Source organism: Astyanax mexicanus, unplaced genomic scaffold (genome assembly GCF_023375975.1).
Source record: "Astyanax mexicanus isolate ESR-SI-001 unplaced genomic scaffold, AstMex3_surface scaffold_31, whole genome shotgun sequence".
Lineage (NCBI taxonomy): Eukaryota > Metazoa > Chordata > Actinopteri > Characiformes > Acestrorhamphidae > Astyanax > Astyanax mexicanus.
The window spans coordinates 6,850,785-6,873,066 of record NW_026040041.1 but is presented as its reverse complement, the minus strand read 5'-3'; the positions used below and the strand labels follow the sequence as shown (position 1 = coordinate 6,873,066).

At 39.8% G+C, this 22,282-nt stretch overlaps 1 protein-coding gene across 14 annotated transcripts in view; it reads left to right on the top strand.

The window, feature by feature from the left end:
• Window positions 1–22,282, top strand: part of LOC111188855 (NACHT, LRR and PYD domains-containing protein 12-like) — an 859,751-nt gene that overhangs the window by 405,827 nt on the left and 431,642 nt on the right. For 12 of the 14 annotated variants that reach the window (XM_049472886.1, XM_049472880.1, XM_049472882.1 and 9 more), the window contains one exon: window positions 1,406–1,522. The exons of 1 other annotated variant lie outside the window; for it this stretch is intronic. In XM_049472886.1, the coding sequence (XP_049328843.1) occupies window positions 1,406–1,522 (117 nt within the window). Of the gene's footprint in view, window positions 1–1,405; window positions 1,523–20,489; window positions 20,664–22,282 lie in introns of all 14 variants that reach the window. One more of the 14 variants, XM_049472891.1, reaches the window with a different exon arrangement.

The following is a 22,282-nucleotide window of genomic DNA, read 5'->3' as shown; positions in this document are numbered from 1 at the left end:
TACAAAAGAAAGCTATAAGAATTATAAGTCAAAAAACGTACTATGAACCAACCAACAAATTATTTATTAATCTACATATTTTAAAATTCAGTGATATAATCAACCTTTAAACTGCACTGTTAATGTACAAAGCACAAAACCATTTACTTCCTATCTGTATCCAGAAGCTGTTTGAAATTAAAGAGAGCAAATATGAACTTAGAGGACAAAACTAAAGAACAAATTTAAAAAATAGATGTATATCTGTTAAAGGGGTTCGGTTATGGAATAAATGAGTAAAAGATTTAAGAATGTGTAGAACACTTTGTAAATTTAAAAGAATGTTTAAAGATAAGATGATAAGCTCTTATAAATATGAGGAATTAACTACTATTAATGATGGGAGGCTCTGATATGTTGATTAACATTAACATACTCCTGTATTATTTATGTGTATGATTTGACTATATAAGATGACAATAAGATTTAAAAAGGGCAGAGAAAATAAGCATCAGCTTCAGACTACACCTTTTCAGTCATTATCAGGTTTGAAACTGAGAATTTTTGATTACTAATTCTCAATATTATTATTAATATTATTATCATTATTATTTATTTTCTTTTTTCTCTTTTCTTTTCTTCTTTTTAATGTGTGAAAGTATGAGTGCACTTAATATTTCTCACTACTGTTATTATTGTCACTTTGTATAAAAGTGTTTATCTTTCATGAACCGAAATAAACTAAACTAAAAAATATTCTGAGAATTTGGAGAAATCTCTGCAAGTAAGCTGCAGAAAACCAACATTAAACACCCGTGACCTTTGACCCCTCAGGCGGCACTGCATTAAAAACTGACATCATTCTGGAAGGGATATTAATCACCACACGAGCTCAGGAACACTTCAGAAAACCATTAGTTAAACTTCCTGAACTAAAACTTCCACACATAGGGTCCTCAGTTCCCGAGCGCTTATTGAGTTTTTAAAGGGAAGGTGATTTAACACAGTGGTAAAAACCATCCCAACTTCTTTAGAATGTGTTGTAGACGATCAGATTCAAAATGAGTGAATATCTGCTAAAAACAGTAAAGTTTATCTTGTTTAAACATGAAATATATTTTTTCTTTTAAATGAATTCAATTGAATATAAATTGAAAAGGATTTGCTAATTGATGTATTCTTTTTTAATTTATGTTTTAAACAACTTCACAATTTTTTTTAACTTCGTTTTTCTAAATCGTCTTTGAGATGTTCCTGAAAGTCTCTCAGAATGTGAGAAACATGATTTAGAAATTAAAGCTTGAGAGGTTGTTCAAGTTCAACTTCCCAATTATAAACTTATTTACCATCAAAATCACATGAATGTAGAATCACACCAACATGCTGGAAAGGTTGTAGATGGTGTCTGATACTGGTTGTGTTTTAGACTGGATCAGGATAAGAGATCAGACTCACCTGAACCCAGCTGTGTCTCCATGAAGAGTGACTGGTCAATGGATCATCCTATAGGCTTCAGAAAGGACAACAGTTCTGCTGATCTCAGGTAAGGATGACGTGACTGGAGAATAAGATAAAAAGACACTTCTATGTTTTCTCTGAATTCTACAACTATAACTTCTATACTAAAACACACTTTAGAGAAAACGATTCTACTAATACAAATTCTAACAAATAGAATCAGTCTGTGTGTGGAGGTGTTTGGTTTTGTACACCTGTGGTAATGGAAGTGATTGGAACCTGAGTTTAATGATTTGATTGGGTGAATGAATACTTTGGGCAGTGTAGTGTATAATCATCACTCTGACTGAGCTCTAGAGATCCTGTGTGCAGATGGGAGAAACTTTCAGCAGATAAACCATCACTGCAGCTCTCCAGCTATCTGATCTTTATGGAGGAAACAAAAACCCCACCTCTGTAAAAAAACACATCTGGATTTTACAAAAAAACACCAGACTGTGAGAAACATGATTCTCTGATCTGATAAAATCTAGAATTAACTTTTTGGTGAGCGTGAAGGTTGGTGGAGTGTTGCAGTGGTGGTTGATCTTCTGGAACTTTCTTTCTGTAGATATATTCACAATCACCATTTAGTAACATATGTTAATGTTATGTTTTCTAACAGAGTCCAGAAGGAGACTCCAGAAATCAGCAGGAGAAATATGGACTCCATATTAAAGGTGTGTAGGTGTGACTAATGCCAGAGCACATCACTGTAAAATGTGATTTGCTGTTTTAAACTTTAAATATGAAGTTATGTGCTATAAAATAGATGTTTAATAATCATTACTTACTCTTTCTAAGTTTAATTGCAGAGGTTTATTAAACATACTCAATAAAATACAGAACAAGTACAACAGTAAATGTGTTATAGATTTAGTGAGATTGAGTTTGTAATTGTGATTTACATAATGAATAAGTCACACACTAATTTATGATGACCATTTATTAGTGATCAGTTCAGAAATGCAGATTATTACAAAGATTTTACTTCAATATAAATGCAGTCAAAGCTCTAAAGCCACAGATATCACATTATGTTTTCATGTTAAACTGTTAAATATGATGTTCTGTTACATTCTGAGAAAGCTCTAACTGCTAGAAGGGCTAGAAATAATATAAAAGAAATCTTGAGTTTTGCCCTTGATCTCAATCCAACACAACACATCCCATATCCAAAACATTATATTGACATAAACCACAAATTATTTTATAAAACAATTATCTGTTCATGTTTTACTACCATATTTTACCATGTGTTTAATCAGGAACTGGAGCACAAAGTCATCTCTCTGTTAAAGAATCAGCTGGAGAGGTTTCTGAAGATGCTGAAGAATCTGGATTACCCAGCATGCTCTGGGAGAGAGGAGGAGGATGAGGAGGATCAGAGTGGTGTCAGAGAGGGAGCGCTGAAGATCACACTGCACGTCCTGAGAAACATGAACCAGACAGACCTCGCTAACAAACTGCAGACCAGTAAGTGATTAGATCATTTACATAATACTTTATAAGTGCATGAATTACACTAGTTTCATTTTTTTTGTAAACAGCCTTGTGACAGCACATTTTTATTATATATTTAATACTTAATGATATTTAATGATATTGCTTTTTCTATTTCTATTAGAACTGGCTCCGTCCTGTCATCGAAAGCTGAAATCTACTCTAAAGGAGAAATTTCAGAAAATTAATGAAGGAATCTCAAATGCTGGAACCTCAGTCCTTCTGAATGAGATCTACACAGATCTGTACATCACAGAAGGAGGGAGTGGAGAGGTCAATAATGAACATGAGGTCAGACAGATTGAAGCAGCATCCAGGAGACCAGCAACACAGGAGACACCCATCAAATGTAACGACCTCTTTAAAGACCAGTCCATCAGAACTGTGCTGACTAAAGGAGTTGCTGGAATTGGAAAAACAGTCTCTGTGCAGAAGTTCATTCTGGACTGGACTGAAGGAAAAGCCAATCAGGATGTTCTCTTCATATTTCCACTTCCTTTTAGAGAGCTGAATCTGATGAAGACTGAAAAAATCAGTCTGGTGGATCTTCTTCATCAGTTTTTTAAAGATACAAAATACTTAAAACCAGGAGATTATCATCGCTACAAAGTCATGTTCATCTTTGATGGTCTGGATGAATGTCGACTTCCTCTAGATTTCCAGAACAATGAGAGAGTATCTGATGTAACACAGTCAGCCTCAGTGGATGTGCTGCTGACAAACCTCATCCAGGGGAACCTGCTTCCCTCTGCTCTCCTATGGATAACTACTCGACCAGCAGCAGCCAATCAGATCCCTCCTGACTGTATTGACCAGGTAACAGAGGTACGAGGGTTCAGTGACCCTCAGAAAGAGGAATACTTCAGGAAAAGGATCAGAGATCAGAGGCTTGCTGAAAGAATCATTACACACATGAAGTCCTCCAGAAGCCTCTACATCATGTGCCACATCCCAGTCTTCTGCTGGATCTCAGCCACTGTTCTAGAGAGGATGTTGGGTGAAGCAGAGGGAGGAGAGATCCCCAAGACTCTGACTCAAATGTTCACACACTTCCTTATCTTTCAGATCAAACACCGCAGCCAGAAGTACCAAAGAAAAAGTGATGTTGATCTTGACCAGACTAGAGAGATTATTCTGGCTCTGGGAAAACTGGCTTTCCAACAGCTGGAGAAAGGAAACCTGATCTTCTATGAGGAAGATCTGAGAGAGTGCAGCATTGATGTCAGAGAAGTGTCCGTGTACTCAGGAGTGTGCACCCAGATCTTCAGACAGGAGTCTGAACTTCACCTGGGGAAGGTTTTCAGCTTTGTGCATCTGAGTGTTCAGGAGTTTCTGGCTGCTTTATATGCGTTTCTGTCCTTCATCTCCAACAACAGAAATGTTCTACCTGGATTTTTAGATTTTTTTAAAAAGGTAACAATGTCTGATTTCCTGAAGAGAGGCATGGACAAGGCCTTACAGAGTGAGAACGGACACCTGGACCTTTTCCTCCGATTCCTTCTGGGTCTCTCACTGGAGTCCAATCAGACTCTCTTACGAGGTCTTCTGATACAGACAGAGAACATCTCTCACAGTAAAGAGGAAGTAGTGGAGTACATCAAGCAGAAGATCAGGGAGAATCCCTCTCCAGAGAAAACTATCAGTCTGTTCCACTGTCTGAATGAACTGAATGATCATTCTCTAGTGCAGGAAGTCCAGAAATACCTGAACAGAGGAGGTTCCAGTGATCTCAGTGGAGTTACTCTCTCTCCTGATCAGTGGTCAGCTGTGGCGTTTGTGATGCTGAATTCAGAAGAGGAGCTGGATGAGTTTGACCTGAGTAAATTTCAGAGATCAGAAGAATGTTTTCTGAGGCTGCTGCCAGTGGTGAAAGCATCCAGGAAGGTTGAGTGAGTATTTTCATTATTCAGTTTTTAATCTGTGATGTTTTATATTTTCTAATATTGATTAGTCTTTAATTTTACTGATTATTTGTTGAAAAATTAAACAAATCAATCAGGGGTGCATTTCCCGAAAGTGATCACTATTAGTAAATAACAAATTAACTAGTGCAGAACCTGAGAGAAGAACAGTTCTACAAGTATTTCCCAAAGAGCTTTACAAATCAAAACTTAAACAAGTTCAAAGAACATCTTTGTTGATTCCACCTCTGAAACCCCTCAATCAAAACACAAACATTGATTCAGTTCTGCCAAGTATATATAAATAAAGTGTTGGAATCAATATTATTATACATATTATGAAATTTAAATAATAAAATGACATATTTAGGCATTATCTAATATTTGTAAACACACACATGACTATATAGATAAACAAAAAAATCCATATTAATGATAAAACCTATTATAAAAAAATACTTCTAAAACGTGTACACAAAAAAATATTTAGTCCATCAACCAAATCACTCATTCAATCACTCCAACCTCCAGCCTATAAATACAGAGTTTGGAATAGAAATATCACTTCCTTGCTTAGATGAGGAAGAATGGCCAAAACAGGAAGTAAGAGATAACAACACTTCACTAAAGATGAAATTAACATCTTGTTGGTGTGTTATGGTTGGGCCCATTCTAGTGATCTCAATCAATCAATCAATCAACCTTTATCTTCACTCAGGAAAAACATTGAGGGTGACCTTCATTTACAATGTTGCCGAGAATTTATAACATCAAAGGGATTGAATACATTTAATAATAATTTAGAAATAATAAGAAATAAAATAGTAAAAAAAATAATAAAAAATAAAATAAGTAGTTGTGATATCCGTGATATCAAAAGTACAAAAAAGACAGACCAAACATACCTTTAGGTTGTCTTTAATTAACCAAGTGCATGAACTCACAACAACATTGTTCTCTGGGCAGCTATCAGCTTCAACTGGCTTTTCTTCTTCTAAGACACTCACAGTAGCTCTCCTCTAGAGCCCCCTACTGGTTCTCAAATACATTACCATTTACACATTAGTACATATTTCCCTCCTCTTAAAGAGTTCACCTAATGAAAAAGCAACACACAAAAAAAATGTTTATGATACTGTTTCACAAGAACTAATCTTTCTTTTTCCATTTGCATTCAGTACAAAGTAGGTAGGCATTTTTTTTCACCTAAATCAGTAAACCTAGAAACAACAAGCTTTTAGCATTAACAATAACATGAACATAACAATTGTGTCCTCTCTTGTTTCTTTTGTTTTCAGTTCTCTCTCTCTTTCTTTTTCTTTTTTTTTTACTGTTCATAGTCCTGTAAGTGAGTAGGCTTCCTTACAGTCCTTTGAGAGCGACGCAATGTTGTTTCACCACTCTGAGAATCGTGAGTACTGACACTGGCACTCACGGATTGTCCCTGCGGATGTGGAATCTCAGAGTCCTTGACAAAGTCCTTTGTCTGTTCCTTTTCTGAGATTGTGACAGTTTCAGCTATGTCTGTTTCTAACGACAGTGGATTTGAAAGTCTGTCTGACATATTCCTCTCTGAGATCTGACTGTTCTCAGATCTCAGATCTCCTTGTTCAAATTCTCGACCCTGGCATTGCTTGTCGTGACTCTTCTTCTGTTTATCCTGTTTCTCAATCACCCTCCTCTTTAAGTCTGGATGCACCAGGTCTAAGGTTGACCTAAGTTTTCTACCTTGTAACATCTCTGCAGGTGACTTCCCTGTCGTAGACTGCGGTGTAATCCTGTAACTGAACAACACTCGAGCCTTCTCCAGCTTTTTTCATCATGGTCTTGAACGTCTGAACTGCTCTTTCCGCAAGACCATTTGAGGAGGCATGGAAGGGAGCCGAAGTCACGTGTGTAATTCCGTTCTTTATCATGAATTCTTTAAACTCTGCACTCATAAAGCAAGCACCATTATCTGAAACTATCCTTTCTGGTAGTCCTTGGATGCTAAAACTTTTGCGCAGACACTCAGTGGTAACAGAAGAGGTAGCTGAATGTACAGGATAGACATCTAACCATTTGGAATGAGCATCAATGACTATGAGAAACATTTGTCCCATAAACGGTCCTGCATAGTCGATGTGCAATCGTCTCCATGGTTTTTCCGGCCACTCCCAGGGGTGAAGTGGGGCTACAGCTGGACATTTTTGCATTTCCTGACACTTTGAACATCTTTTCACTGTAGCTTCAATATCCTGGTCAAGCTTTGGCCACCAGAAATAACTTCTGGCTAGGGCCTTCATTCGGGTAACTCCAGGATGGCATTGATGTAATTGGTTCAGGAGATCTTGGCGTCCCCTATTTGGCACCACCACACGTGCACCCCACAAGATGCAACCATCTTGGACACTCAGTTCATCTTTTCTAACTGCAAACTGCATAAACTGAGGATCCATCACCTGCTCTGGCCAGCCTCTCATTATGTATTCTCTGACCCTGGACAAAACAGTATCTTTGGTTGTCCACTTGCGCACATCACTATCAGACACCAGTGCTATTTCCTCCATCATTAGAACTCTGTCTTCCTGTTCCTTTACCACTTCTGAACATGGAAGTGGCAATCTGCTCAGAGCGTCAGCATTGCCATGATCTTTGCCTGGCTTGTAGATAATGACATACCACCGTTGTACTCTTGGCGATACCATCTGAGGAACAGCTTTCATTTCATTGAAAAGGGACAGAAGGGGCTTGTGATCAGTGCAAATGGTAAACTTTCTACCATACAAGTACTTGTGAAATCGCTGCACTCCAAACATCACAGCAAGTCCTTCCTTGTCCAATTGCGAATAATTTCGCTTCGCTGGTGTTAGTGTTCGCAACATGAAACTAATGGGCCTTTCTTCCCCATTGGACATTCGATGTGACAACACAGCCCCAACCCCGTAGGGTGATGCATCACATGAGAGACTGTCATAATGCACTAACACGTCTAATGACTGCATGAGCTTTTTAGACTTCTCAAATGCAGCTTCTTGCTCTTTTCCCCAGTGCCAGTTGGTGTCTTTTCTCAGTAGCTGATGTAGAGGAGCTAAGTCCTGTAGAATCCACTTTATGTCCAAGGAACTCTGCTTCTTTGCCCATGAACGAGCATTTGCTCCGTTTTAGCCGCAAGCCTGCTTCTTCTAACCTTGTTAGAACTTCACTTAGGGTTTTGAGGTGTTCCTGGTCATTCTTGCCCACCAGTAGAATGTCATCAAGATACACTGCTACATTGGGGATTCCCTGCAGTAATCCCTCCATGATTCGTTGGAAAATTGCAGGACTGGAGGACACTCCAAAAGGAAGTCGATTCACTGCAAACAGACCCTTGTGCGTACTAATAGTGACATAAGGTTTGGATTCTTCATCTAGTCACTTGTTGATAGGCATGACTTAGGTCTAACTTGGTAAACTTCTCACCACCTGCAAACTTCTCAAAGAGATCCTCAACTCTTGGAATCGGATACTGCTCTAACTTGGATACTCGGTTGACCGTTAATTTGTAATCACCACAAATTCTCACTGACTTGTCCGGTTTTAAAACTGGAACAATAGGCGCTGCCCATTCTGAGAATTTCACAGGTTCTAGAATGTTTTCCTCTACTAGCCTATCTATCTCTGCCTCTACTTTCTGCTTCATTGCATAGGGAACGGGTCTTGGTTTGAAAAACCTTGGAACAGCTTCTTTGTCAACATGGATTTTTGCGGGAGGACCCTTCCATGTCCCCAATCCTTCTTTGAACACCATGTCATGCTCTGCCAGTACATCATGCACTGTCTGTGTAGTCTCAGTAAGTTGGTTTAAAGAACACCAGTCTACAGCCAGTTCTCTGATCCACCCACGCCCTAATAAATTTGGACCCTTACCTGCCACTACTACTACAGGTAGCTGTTTGACCATGTCCTTGTACACTACACTGACCTTTGCTACGCCTAAGGTTTCTACTCTTTCTCCTGTGTGTGTTTTGAGATTCAAAGAACACTTCCCTAGTTCCGAAATGTTTTCCTTGCTTTCTAGTTTTGCATACTCTGCCTGCGTTAAAATTGTAACGCTACACCCAGTGTCTACTTCAAAGTTGACATTCAAGTCATTAACTTTGAGCTGAAGCTTGATTGGCTCTACTTTAGGAATGTTTGTCTCTTTCAAATTGTGCATTGTGAATATCTCTTCTGCTTCATTTTCTGAGTTGGAATTTTCACTGATGTGATTGGCTGACTGCTTGTTTTCCCTTTTCTCATACCTTTTCTTCCCTCCCCCTGCAGGCCTGGAGTGATCGACAGGTAACTTTGCTCTGCACATTTTTTTTATGTGTCCCACTTTTTTACATTTGTGGCATTTTTCCTTTGCAAATCGGCACATTGTCGCCATGTGTTCACCTCCACAAACAGTATGTGAGCGATTTCCATCTCGCGCTTTTGGTCCTGCAAAGAACTTGCACACCATCTCCCGCTTGTCTGCCACGACACTGTGAGACTTACTCTGTCCTTGAAGATCCTGAATATCTTTAGAAGCAGTCTCTATTGCTTGAGCAAGCTTCAGGGCTTTGTCATATGTTAGCTCAGCCTCCGCTAACAATCTACGTTGCATGCGATCATCTTCAATACCGCAAACAAGCCTGTCCCTCAACATTTCTGTCAGCTTATCTCCATAATTGCAGTGTTGAGCCAGTTCACGAAGTACAGCCACATATTCAGAAACACTCTCTTTTGGTTTCCTATTCCTTGAATTGAACTTGAAACGCTGTACTATCTCACTTGGCTTGGGGTTGTAATGCTCTTTCAGCAGTTCCACCAGCTCATCATAGGTTTTCTCCCCTGGTTTGGTAGGACTTGAGGCCGTAGGCTTGACTTCCCACCGAGCTAAGAAGAATTGCACGTTTCTTAGCAGCATCTGTAATCTCATTTGCCTCGAAGAAATGTGATAACACTTCACAATACTCCTCCCAGGAATGATTTCCATTATCAAAAGGAGTGAGAGTTCCTACCATAGCTGCCATGCTCCGGATGTCTTGCAAAAAAAACCTTGCAAAGTCCTCTTCTAAAAAAAAGGTCCAAAGAGCTGAATTATTGTCCAATGCTCAACACACCAGTTTCCTCGTCGCCAGATGTGATATCCGTGATATCAAAAGTACAAAAAAGACAGACCAAACATACCTTTAGGTTGTCTTTAATTAACCAAGTGCATGAACTCACAACAACATTGTTCTCTGGGCAGCTATCAGCTTCAACTGGCTTTTCTTCTTCTAAGACACTCACAGTAGCTCTCCTCTAGAGCCCCCTACTGGTTCTCAAATTACCATTTACACATTCACATTACTACAGTAGTAATTTTAAATCAACATTTAATTAAAATATATATGTAGAACAGAAAATTCTAAAATATAAAAAAACTTTGACACGTAAAAAGTAAAAAAAAATTATATTATTAAATTATTATTAAATTTATAAAATATAAAATAAGCAAATAGATAATAGTAAAAGTAAAGTAAAATGTTAAAAATGATAAGAGATTAAATGAATAATAGAACTAAGAACAAGAATGAAAATATAAAACATTAAAACAAAATAAATAATAAAAAATAAAAGTAACAATACATATACATAAAAAATAAATAAATAAAATAAAATAAATAAGAAAAAAAGATAAATTAATAAAAAGTCATTTAAAACCGTCACAGGCTTTCTGGTGGTGATTAGAATCTAAAAGTTTAAAATGATTCAGTGATCCCAGCGAGCTGAGTTTCAGTGATTCCTGTAGTGAATTCCAGCTCGCTGGTGTTCTCTAGCTGAAAGCAGATTTTCCCAGTTCACTAAAAACTCTTGGTACCTGAACAGGTGATCCAGCTACTGGAGTCTGATATGCATTATTATTAATTAAGATCAGTGAAGAGATAGAAGATGGCAGATGCCCAGAGAGTGATTTATAGATAAAAATTAGCCAATGAGATTCTCTTGGTGCAGCTAGTGAGGACCAACCAGCTCTATCATTAAACAAAGTCAAAGTCAAAGTCAAAGTGGTTTTTATTGTCATTTCAGCTATATACAGAGTACACAGTGAAACGAAACAACGTTCCTCCAAGGACCATGGTGCACATAAACACAATGTAGACAGAACAATAGTGCAACAGTACAAAAGTGCAGACAGACAATACAACATCATACAGACAAAGAATAATAAATAATAAGACAGTGTGCAAATTTTGCAGTGTGCAAAAAAGACCAGGTGAGGTAGTAATCACTCTATTACACAGTGTGCAATAGAGTCCAGTGAGGTAGTAGGGTTTTTAGTGCTTTCCATTTTCTGGGGTAAGTGGGGTAAGAGTGTGTGTGCATGTACAGAAAAAACATCAGTTCAGTCTCTGCAGTTAAGGAGTCTGATGGCTTGGGGGTAGAAGCTGTTGCAGAATCTGGTCGTGCTGGACCGGATGCTGCGGTACCTTCTTCCCGAAGGCAGGAGGGAGAACAGTTCGTGTGAGGGATGGGTGGAGTCATTCACAATGCTGGTTGCTTTGCGGATGCTGCGGGTGGTGTAAATGTCCGTGATGGAGGGGAGAGAGACGCCGATGATCCTCTCAGCTGTCCTCACAATATGCTGGAGGGTCTTGCGGTCAGAGACGGTGCAGGTCCCAAACCAGGCAGTGATGCAGCTGCTTAGGATGCTCTCAATGGTCCCTCTATAGAAGAGTGTGAGGATGGGTGGAGGGAGACGGGCCTTTCTCAGCTTCCGGAGGAAGTAGAGACGCTGCTGGGCTTTCTTGGCTGTAGAGCTGGTGTTCAGGGTCCAGGTGAGGTTATCTGCTAAGTGGACACCAAGGAACTTGGTGCTCTTAACAATCTCCACAGAGGACCCGTCTATGTTGAGTGGAGAGTGGGTGTGTTGTGCTCTCCTGAAGTCAACAACCATTTCCTTTGTCTTGTCCACATTCAGGTGAAGGTTGTTGACTGTACACCAGTCTGTCAGCCGCTGCACCTCCGCTCTGTATGCTGACTCGTCGCCTTTGGTGATGAGACCCAGCACGGTTGTATCATCGGCGAACTTGATAAAGCTGTTAGAACTGTGTTTTGCAGCACAGTCATGAGTCAGCAGGGTGAACAGCAGAGGACTCAGGACACTGCCCTGGGGGGCCCCCATGTTCAGTGTGATGGTGCTGGAGGTACTGCCCCCGAACCGGACTGACTGGGGTCTCCCCATCAGAAAGTCCAGGATCCAGTTGCAGAGGGGGGTGTTGAGGCCGAGCAAGCTTAGCTTCCTGGTGAGGTTCTGTGGGATGATGGTGTTGAATGCTGAACTGAAGTCTATAAACAGCATTCTGACGTAAGTGTCCTTCTTCTCCAGGTGGGTGAGGGAGAGAGGACAGTGGCGCTGCACAGGGAGATGTTGAAGATGTCCGTGAGAACATCTGTCAGCTGGTCTGCGCACTCCCTGAGCACTCTGCCGGGGATGTTGTCTGGTCCTGCAGCTTTTCGTGGGTTGACTCTGCGCAGAGTGTTCCTCACATCCACTGCAGTCAGGCACAACACCTGCTCGTCCGGCTTGGGCATGGTCTTTCTCGCCATCGTGTTGTTTTGTGCCTCAAACCGTGCATAAAAGTTGTTTAGGGCATCAGGGAGGGAGGCATCACGTTCACAGGACGGTGGCATTGTCCTGTAGTTGGTGATTGCCTGGATGCCCTGCCACATGCGCCGCGCGTCACCCGTGTCCTTGAAGTGGCTGTGGATTCTCTGGGCGTGTGCGCGCTTTGCCACTCTGATAGCTCTTGACATGTCGGCTCTCGCTTTCCTCAGGGCCACCTTGTCACCCACTCTGAAGGCGGAGTCGCGGGTCCTCAGCAGCGCACGTACCTCAGCAGTCATCCAAGGCTTCTGGTTTGAGCGTGTGGTGATGGTCTTGGAGACAGTGACATCATCAATACACTTGCTGATGTAGCCAGTGACTGATGCTGCATACTCCTCCAAATCAATATAATCGCCTTCAGTAGCAGCCTCCCTGAACATGTCCCATGCAGTGCACTCAAAACAGTCCTGAAGGGCAGAGATGGAGCCTGCCGGCCAGGTTTTCACCTGCTTCTGAACTGGTCTGGAGCGTCTGATGAGTGGTGTGTATGTTGGTGTCAGCCAAACACACATGTGATCCGAGAAAGCGAGGTGGGGGCGGGGCTCCGCCCGGTACGCGCTGGGGATGTTTGTGTAAACAAGATCCAACGCGCTCGCTCCTCTCGTTGCAAAGTTCACATGTTGGTGGAATTTAGGGAGCACTGACTTGAGATTTGCGTGGTTGAAATCTCCGGCGATAATAAACAGTCCGTCTGGGTGTTTGTTTTGCAGATCGCTGATAGTCCGATAGAGTTCACACAGAGCCTCTTTAGCATTAGCACCAATGCTAGCGCTGGGTGGAATGTAAACAGCAGCTATTAGCACGGCGGAGAACTCCCGTACTAAATAAAAAGGTCTGCACTGGACTATCAGGAACTCCACCAGCGGAGAGCAGTGTTTGGCGACAGTCACAGCGTTGTTACACCATTCCGTGTTGATGTAAACACACACACCTCCACCGCAGGTCTTCCCAGATAGAGCCGCGCTCCTATCCGCTCTGAACGCGGTTAGCCCGGCTAGCTGAATGGCGCTGTCCGGAATGTTGTCATTAAGCCACGATTCCACAAAAACCAAAACACAGCAGTCTCTGAACTCACGCTGGGTAGTTCGCTGGAGTCGGATGTAGTCCAGTTTATTGTCAAGGGAACAGACGTTTGCAAGAAAGAGCGATGGTATAGCCGGCCGGCTAGGACTAGCCTTTAGCCTCGCGCGGATCCCGGCTCTCTTTCCGCGCTTCCGCTTACGCTCGCACCGCTTGCGATGGCACTTCCGCTGGGCTCCGGCGTCAGGAAACACCGCGGGCTGGCGGCCTGGGTCTCTTAGCAGGCTAAGCTCAAGTAGCGTCTGCAGAACCTCGTCCGGTAGCGTGTTTTCTGGCTGGTTTCTCCACTGTAGCAGGATCTGGCGGTGGTAGAACATGTGCACGGGTGTTCTGATGCACATATTTGCAGGAATAAACGGAAAAAACGACAAATAGTAACACAAAAGCACCATTTAACGGACCCGGAGTGGCCGCTGCGTGTTAACGCGCCGCCATCTTGGGTGGGTACCAAAGAGGTACCCACCCAAGGGTACCAAACAGGATTTATTCAGATAAAGGAATCCAAGCTTTTGTCTGCACTTAATGGCGAGTTTGTTAATATGGGATTTAAATGAAAGTTTTTCATCAAGCCAGATGCCGAGATATTTATATTCGCTAACTTTTTCAATGGTGGATCCTGTCAGAGTAGTAATAGTTCTGGAATTTAAAACTCCATTAGAAAATCTGCATTTAAAACCAACTTGAGTTTATATAGAGCAGTCTGTAGGGTGTTAAAAGAATGTTGAAGTTTTTCTATTGCAGCATGTGCAGAATCTGCTGAGCAGTATAAGATTGAATCATCTGCATAAAGGTGTAATTTGCAGAGGCGGCAAGATCATTGATAAAAATATTAAATAAAACTGGACCCAGGATTAAGCCCTGTGGGACTGCTTTTATTATGGGCTGTAGGTCTGATTTATGGTTACCAATAGACACACATTGCTTCCTGCCAGAAAGGTAATCCTGGGCCCACAGGGTTGCATTATTGCTAAAACCATCTAATGTAAAGAACCTAATAGTAGATCATGATCAACAGTAAAAAGCTGTTGTAAGATCAATAAAAATGGCAGCACAGTACTTCTTCTTGTCTAGGGCCATGTATAGATCATTTAAAATCAGTGTGGTTGCAGAGATGGTGCTATGTCTTTCTCTAAATCCAGATTGCTAGTTATACAGGACGGAGTTTTCATAAAGAAAAGACTTGAGCTGGTTATTCACTACTTTAGATAAACAAGACAGTTTTGAGATTGGTCTGTAATTATTTAGATCTGCCGCATTTCCTCCTTTATGCAGAGGAATAACATGAGCTGTTTTCCAGATACTGGGAATTCTGCAAGATAAGATAGAAAGATTAAAAATGTATGTAATATGTTCTAAAATAACTGGGGTTGCGAGATGCAGAAGGTAGGGGTCCAGATCGTCCTCACCTATTGTTTTCCAAGGATTAATAGAGGAAAGGGTGTTAGCCTCTATGTATGGAGAGCAGGTCTGGAGGGTGAAGATATTGAATTTCTGGGAAGCAGTAGTAGTGATGATGGGCTGATCCACGGGCAGGTTTGAGTCAGTGTTTTTAAATATCTGACCAGCTGCAGCAAAGTGTACATTAAAAGCTTGGCACAGTTCTTGCTGGTCAAAGATAAATTACTATTGACTAGAATTTTAGTTGGGATTTGTTGGGAGCTGTTTTTGAGGAAGTTTACTGCTTTCAGAAATCTTGTGGATTAGAGGAGCTAGTAATTTGATTGAGGAAATAATCTGATTTGGCTTTTCTAATTGCAGAGGTGCATCTGTTTCTCAATTGTCTAAATGTAAGCCATTTTTCACATTCCCCTGTGCGTCTGGCTATTGACCAGGCTTTATTTCTTGACTGTAGCAGTGAGGAAATTTCTCCTGAAAACCAGGGGCTAGATCTGTCTCTTATTCACAGTTTTTTGTATGGAGCATGTTTATTTGCCACTGAAAGGAATGATTTCGTGAAATGTTCTAGTGCAACATCCACATCAGTACTTTCAAAAGTTAAGTGAATTGTGCTCACTGCTAAGTCAGAAAGAAAAGCTTGTTCATAAAAAAATTAAAAATGTCTTCTAACCATCATCCGAGAGCCCGTTTATATCTTTGAACTGGTTCTAATGCACCCGATCGGACAATGATCACTAAAGCCACGTTCAAAAACTCCAGCGGCAGTGATTATATAAAAAGCGCCTTTTAATGATGATTTTATTTATTAAAGGAAAGAAAAATATCCAAACATATCTAGAGTTGTGTGAAAAAAAGTGTTTAATAAATTAACTTTGATTACTGCCGGACCTGTAAAATCAAGAAATAACTAAAATAGAACCTGTCTGACAACATGAAGCAGATAAAAGATTTAAAAAAACAACACATTATTATACCTTAATGTTAAGAAATTCAAAGAAAGGTGAAAAAACTTAGTAATTGATCATCTATCAGTCTGGAAAAGGTTATAAAGTCATTTTCTAAAGCTTTGGGACTCCAGAGAACCACAGTGATTCACTATTATTCACTAATGGAGAAAACATAGAACACTGGTGAACCTTCCCAGGAGTCCATCTGACCAACATTATACCAAAAGTGCATGGACAACTCATCAAGGAGGTCACAAAAGAACCCAGAACAACATTTAAGAACTACAGGTCTGACTGGTCTCAGTTAAGGTCAGTGTTAATGATTCAATAATAAGAAAGAGACTGGGTGAAAATGGTCTCCATGGGAGAGTTTCTAGGCAAAACTGACCTAAAAAACAACTTATTTCACATTTGCCAACAAACATCTTAACTATTCTTTGGACATGACATGACTTTTTGAAAGGTGTGTGTCCTGTTACATAATAATTTCAGAAAAAGAACATCATACTGAACGTAAAACATGTTCAGTATGGTAGTGTGATGATCTGGAGCTGCTGAATAACTTGCTGTAATAGACGGAACCAGGAATTCTGCTGTTTACCAGGCAATCCTAAAGGAGAATATCTGGCCATCTGTTTGTGACTTAAAGCTCATGCTTACTTGGGTTCTGCAGCAGGACAATGAACCAAAGCACACAAACAAAAAGTTCACATCTGAATGGTTTAAAAAAACTAAATTAAGGTTTTTTGAGGGTCTAGTTAAAGTCTGATTGAGATGCTGTGGATGATCTTAAACAGGACGTTTATGCTGGAAAATCCTCCAATGTGTCTGAATTAAAATAATTCTGTAAAGAAAAGTGGAACAAAATTCCTCCACAGAAATGTAAAAGACTAGTTTCCAGTTATCAGTAAAGCTTGATTGCAGTTGTTGCCGCCAAGAGTGGCACAACTAAGTTATTAGGTTTAGGGGAAAACACTTTTTACACAGGGCTAGATTGGATAGTTTTTTCATTTTAATAAATAAAATTTTAGTTAAACAGTGCTTTTTATATTTACTCAGGTTATCTTTGTTTGAGAATCAGAAAAATGTAAGTATGACAAAAAAGCAAAAACACAAGAAATCTGTAGGGGGCAAATATTTTTCACACCACTGTACTGTGGCCCGTCGGTCAGGTAGTCTACAATGTGAAGAAATCAAAAACCATGACCCTCACAGTGCTGACTGATCTGTCTAGGTGAGCATAAACTCTGTTGAGCAGGTAGATGATGACATCCTGACTCTCAGGCAGGACTGATAGTCCAGTAATGAGACCAGCGACACATACCAGCAGTGCAGCGGTGGAGCAGAAGAGTAAAAGAAGCACTTTTATGGTGAAAAAACAAACCAAAACTCTCTACTAGCATGATTTGAGAGAGCACAGATTTATTAAGTTGCCTTGTCAAAAATATATTGCAAAGATAAACAATAATTAAAAAGTAGCAAAAAACACAAACAGAAGCTACTGTAATTTCATTTATTCAGAGAAAACATCTATTCAAACTAACCTGGCCATATCTGAAAAATAATTTTCCCCTAAACCTAATAACTCGTTTGTGTCACCGGCGGCAACAACTGAAATCAAGAGTTTGTGATAACTGTTAATGAGTCTTTCACATCTCTGTGGAGGAATTTTGCTCTTCTTCAACACTCACCTTAACTGAGCCAAGTGAGACCTGCAATTCTTTAGATGTTGTTTTGTGTTCTTTTGGAGTAATTTTGTGAGCCGGTCACTCCTGGGAAGGTTCACCAGTATTCCATGTTTTCTCCATTAGTGAATAATAGCTCTCACTGTGGTTCTCTGGAGTCCCAAAGCTTTAGAAATGACTTTGTAACCTTTTCCAGACTGATAGATGATCAGTGTCACAGTTAATTCATGGGGGGATTAAATGATGATTAATTATAAAATCAAATCAAATTTATTTGTATAGCACTTTTTACAACTCATGTCACAAAGCAGCTTTACAGAAACATGATCACAGGACAAAGAATCAGGCAAAACACTAAACAGAAAATATGCAGAATACAAAAAAAACCCAGAGAGTGTGGAGGGAAAACTCCCTCAGAGCTGTAAGAGGAAGAAACCTTGGGAGGACCAAGACTCACATTTAAGGGGGGATCATCCTACCACTGGTCAAACAGCTTTTAAATTAATTTTAAAAAGTATTTTATACATTCACATAGGTTTTATATATTCAGGAGTAAAGCAGCACCACTAATGGAAGCAGTTAGAGTTCATGTAAGCTTGGATGTAATCTGTAGTGGAGAGTAAGATGGATGATGGGCAGCTGATCTGTGGTGGGTGATGGAGAAGAGCTGACTTCAGAAACTTCCATCAGTCTGGATGGACAGGGGACATGAGAGCCTGGGGGTCCAACATCCATCGGTATCGGGTCAGACAGGTGGGCAGTCAGTAACTCGGAGGAGCAGAGAGATGGAATTAGTTTTAACTGGATTTATGTAAAACAGAGAATATAAAACATTATCAGAGTGTGGCTAATGACTCTGGCAGAACTGAATAAAACAGCCTAACTAAAGGCAGAGAGCCAGAAGGTAACATAGACACGGAGGCTCCCTGAAACATCGGCATCCACCCACTTCACCCTCCACAAACCTGAGTGACCGTGTGCAGTGGGAGAACAACAGCACCAGCATCTCAGTTTACCCACAATTCCCTCTGTCCATGAACCCCTGGATCTGCAGCCTTATCTAAAGTGAAAAACATTAATTACCAAAAGTTAAACTAAACAAGTAAGTTTTCAGTCTAGACTTAAAGATTGAGACTGTGTCTCAATAAGAGAAAGCTCTTCCTCCTGCAGAGCTCCTCTGAATTTTAGGAACTACTAAGAAACCAGCACCCTGAGATCTAAGTAATCACGGTGGTTCATAATAGGAGATGAGATCTCGTAAATACTCAGGAGCGAGCCCGTGTAGGGCTTTATACGTTAACAGGAGAATTTTATAGTCTATGCGGAATTTGACTGGGAGCAGTGCAGTGCTGATAGGACTGGACTAATATGCTCAAATGTTCTAGTTTTATTAAGGACCCTGGCTGCAGCATTTTGAACTAGCTAAAGTTTATTTAATTACTGCAGTAACATACTGACAGTAGTGCATTACGATAATCTAGCCTTGAGGTAATGAAGGCATTTACTCATTTTTCGGTGAAAAAAAGCTGTTCTAGTAACATTAGATATGTTTTTATCGAATGCTAGATCTGAACCTATGATAACTCCAAGGTTTTTAGCTGCTGCACCAGGTGTGACGGAGAAGTCGGACAGATTTAACATTAAGTCTGATCATTTATTTCTAGCAGCTTTGAATTTCTGTTTTATCATTATTTAATAGGAGAACATTGGGAGACATCAATGTTTTCACATCTTTTACACATTTCTCGATTTTCTTTATTCTCACTCACATTTCTTGATCAGAGGTTTAAGTACCCCTGTTTTAATGACTTTGGGTACATGCCCCAGGGTAAACGATGAGTTTACTATCATTAACAGAAGTTTAATTATATATGGCTGTACCTGTTTTAGTCATTTTGAGGGAACTGCATCAAGTGTGCTGGTTGTGCTGTTTGATGAGGAGATAATTTTCTCTAGTTCTAGCTGTTGAAGTGGGTTAAAAACTCATCATAACTTCAGTAACTGAGTTTTGTCCTATATCAGCCACACCAGATGACATATTTATCTGTTGAATTTTATCCTGAATGTTTTCAGTTTTCTATCAAAGAAGTCCATAAAATCGTTGCTGGTGTGAATGGCTGGAATCTGAGATTCAGTACCTGCCTGGTTTTTAGTTAATTTGGAAATAACACTAAAGAGGCCAGATACACTGAGTGGGCTTTATTAAGTTCTTTCTATATTTGACAAGACTGCCTTTCCATGCAGAATAGAACACTTTCAGTTTAGTTGATCGAAATTATTATACATTTTGTACTAACTGCTTTAAGGTACGACTTTGATCATTGTACCATGGTGCAAGCTTTTTTGTCTCTCTTTTTTTGTGTTTAAAGGGAGCTACACAATCTAAAATAATAATTTTCTAAACAACTGATTAGTTTGTCTAGTTCCAATGAGTCTGCTGGACAGTGTACTAGAGTTGAAAATCAGAAAGGTTAACAGTAAGTGACTAAGAGACTATGTGCTATGCTGCACGAAAGTAAGGCGGCACCTATCTATCTATCTATCTATCTATCTATCTATCTATCTATCTATCTATCTATCTATCTATCTATCTATCTATCTATCTAAAGAAATCAGAATTTGCAAATTTACTAAACAATAATGATAGAGGCAGCTGTGTGTGTGTGTTAGGGAGGACTTTATCTGTATTTGTTTTTTTTTATACATAGATTTTTAATTTGTAATCAAGCAAGAACAAATTGTTCACTGAGTAATGAGAATAAGAAAATAAATAATAGCATATAAAATATACTAATACACCTCCTTCCTAAGGGGTGTGTGTTTATATGTCAGTGTTTCTAATGGATTATCATTTCTCTCTCAGGCTGTGGAACTGTAATCTATCAGATAAAAGCTGTGCAGATCTGGCCTCAGTTCTCAGCTCAAACTCCTCATCTCTGAGAGATCTGAACCTGAGTGTTAATGAACTGCAGGATTCAGGAGTGAAGCTGCTCTCTGCTGGACTGAAGAATTCACACTGTAAACTGGAGAAACTGGGGTAAGATCATCAAAATACAACAAACAGCATCTCACCTTCACACACACACACACACACACACACACACACACAAACATGATCTCTTATGCAAATTAAATTAAGCAGGTGTGCTCGGTCCAGATTAGGCCGCAGATATTTGCAAAAAATGCGTATCGGATCGGAAGGCACAAGAAAATGCCGATCCAGACTCCCGATCCAGTTTTTTTCACAGTCCGATCCGGGTTTTCCAGCGCACTCATTTAGATAATCCATTCCAGTTTTTGCTGTGTTTTCGCCAGTGAGAGTAAAATCCGGTCCGCATTTTTCAGCACACCTTCAGCAAATGAGCATAGCATCTTTCCGAGCCGGGAAAGATGAACTCCGGTCAGACCGGCTGGAGGCAGCGTTAGCTCCCTTTATGAAGAGTTTTTTCTTTGAATTTAATAAAGTTTTCTCTCTTAACATTATGATGTTTGCTTGTTGTGTTTTTAGTGTCATTATGCTTATTGTAGTATCACATCTCAACTAGTGGGTATGGGTAAATTTCACAATTATTTGCAAATAAAGTTTATGAAACATGTTATGTTTCTTATTTATGCAACTAAAAGGTAAAACTGTGTGAAACGTAGCTTATTTTGATAATTTAGCTTTAATTGCTTATAAAAATATTTATTATATTATGGTTACATTACTAACACAGGAGCAGGCTGACACCTGAGCATACTGAAATGCTCGTCTTTGTAAAAAAAGAATCTCCTCATCATGCTAGGACTGCAGGCAGGGCAAACAGTTGGAATTGAAGGGAGTGTGTAGATGGGTTGGAGCAGCAAAGTGTGGAGGAGATTGGGGAGTAGAAGGCATTTTGCTTTTAAATAGTTTACATTATTTGCACTGATTTTTTTAGCTTTGGTTTACACTTGTTCAAGAGCACTGATGAATACAGCAGTCAAGAGTACTGATGCTATTAATAGACTATTTTCTACTCAGTTTGTGTGTTTTGCTTTTTTAATACAATTTACAATATTATTTGCACTTATGGCTTTTTAAGCCTTGGTTTACTGTCGCCATTTCTGTTTGTTATTTATTATTTTGTCTATTTTGAGTTTATTAATTGCTAAATAAACAGGTCAGTTTCTCCTTACCAACCATTGTGTATTATTCAAACAAACCTAATTCAGCTGGCTACTTGTTATCAAGAGTAAAACGCTTTTCAACATGAGTTTGACAACAAAGTAAGTTGGCTAAATAACTTTAATACATGCTCGGATAGGCCGGTATCGGTATCGGCCGATATCGGATCGGAAGTGCAAAAAAAATCGGTATCGGATCGGAAGTTCAAAAAGCTGGATCAGGACATCCCTAGTCCAGATACCAGGTGGAGAAGTGGAGACAAAGTGAAAAATATAGTTTGGGAGGGAAAGGGGAACTGCTGTGTTTTTGTTGGTGTGAATGACTGGAATCTGAGGTTTATTACCTGCCTGGTCTTTTCTATATTTGACAAGACTGTCTTTCCACTCAGAATGGAGCACTTCCAGTTTAGTTGATTGATATTATTATAAATTTGTACTAACTGCTTTAAGGTACGAGTTTGATCATTGTACCACATTGCGAGCTTTTTCTGTCTCTCTTTTTTGTGTTTA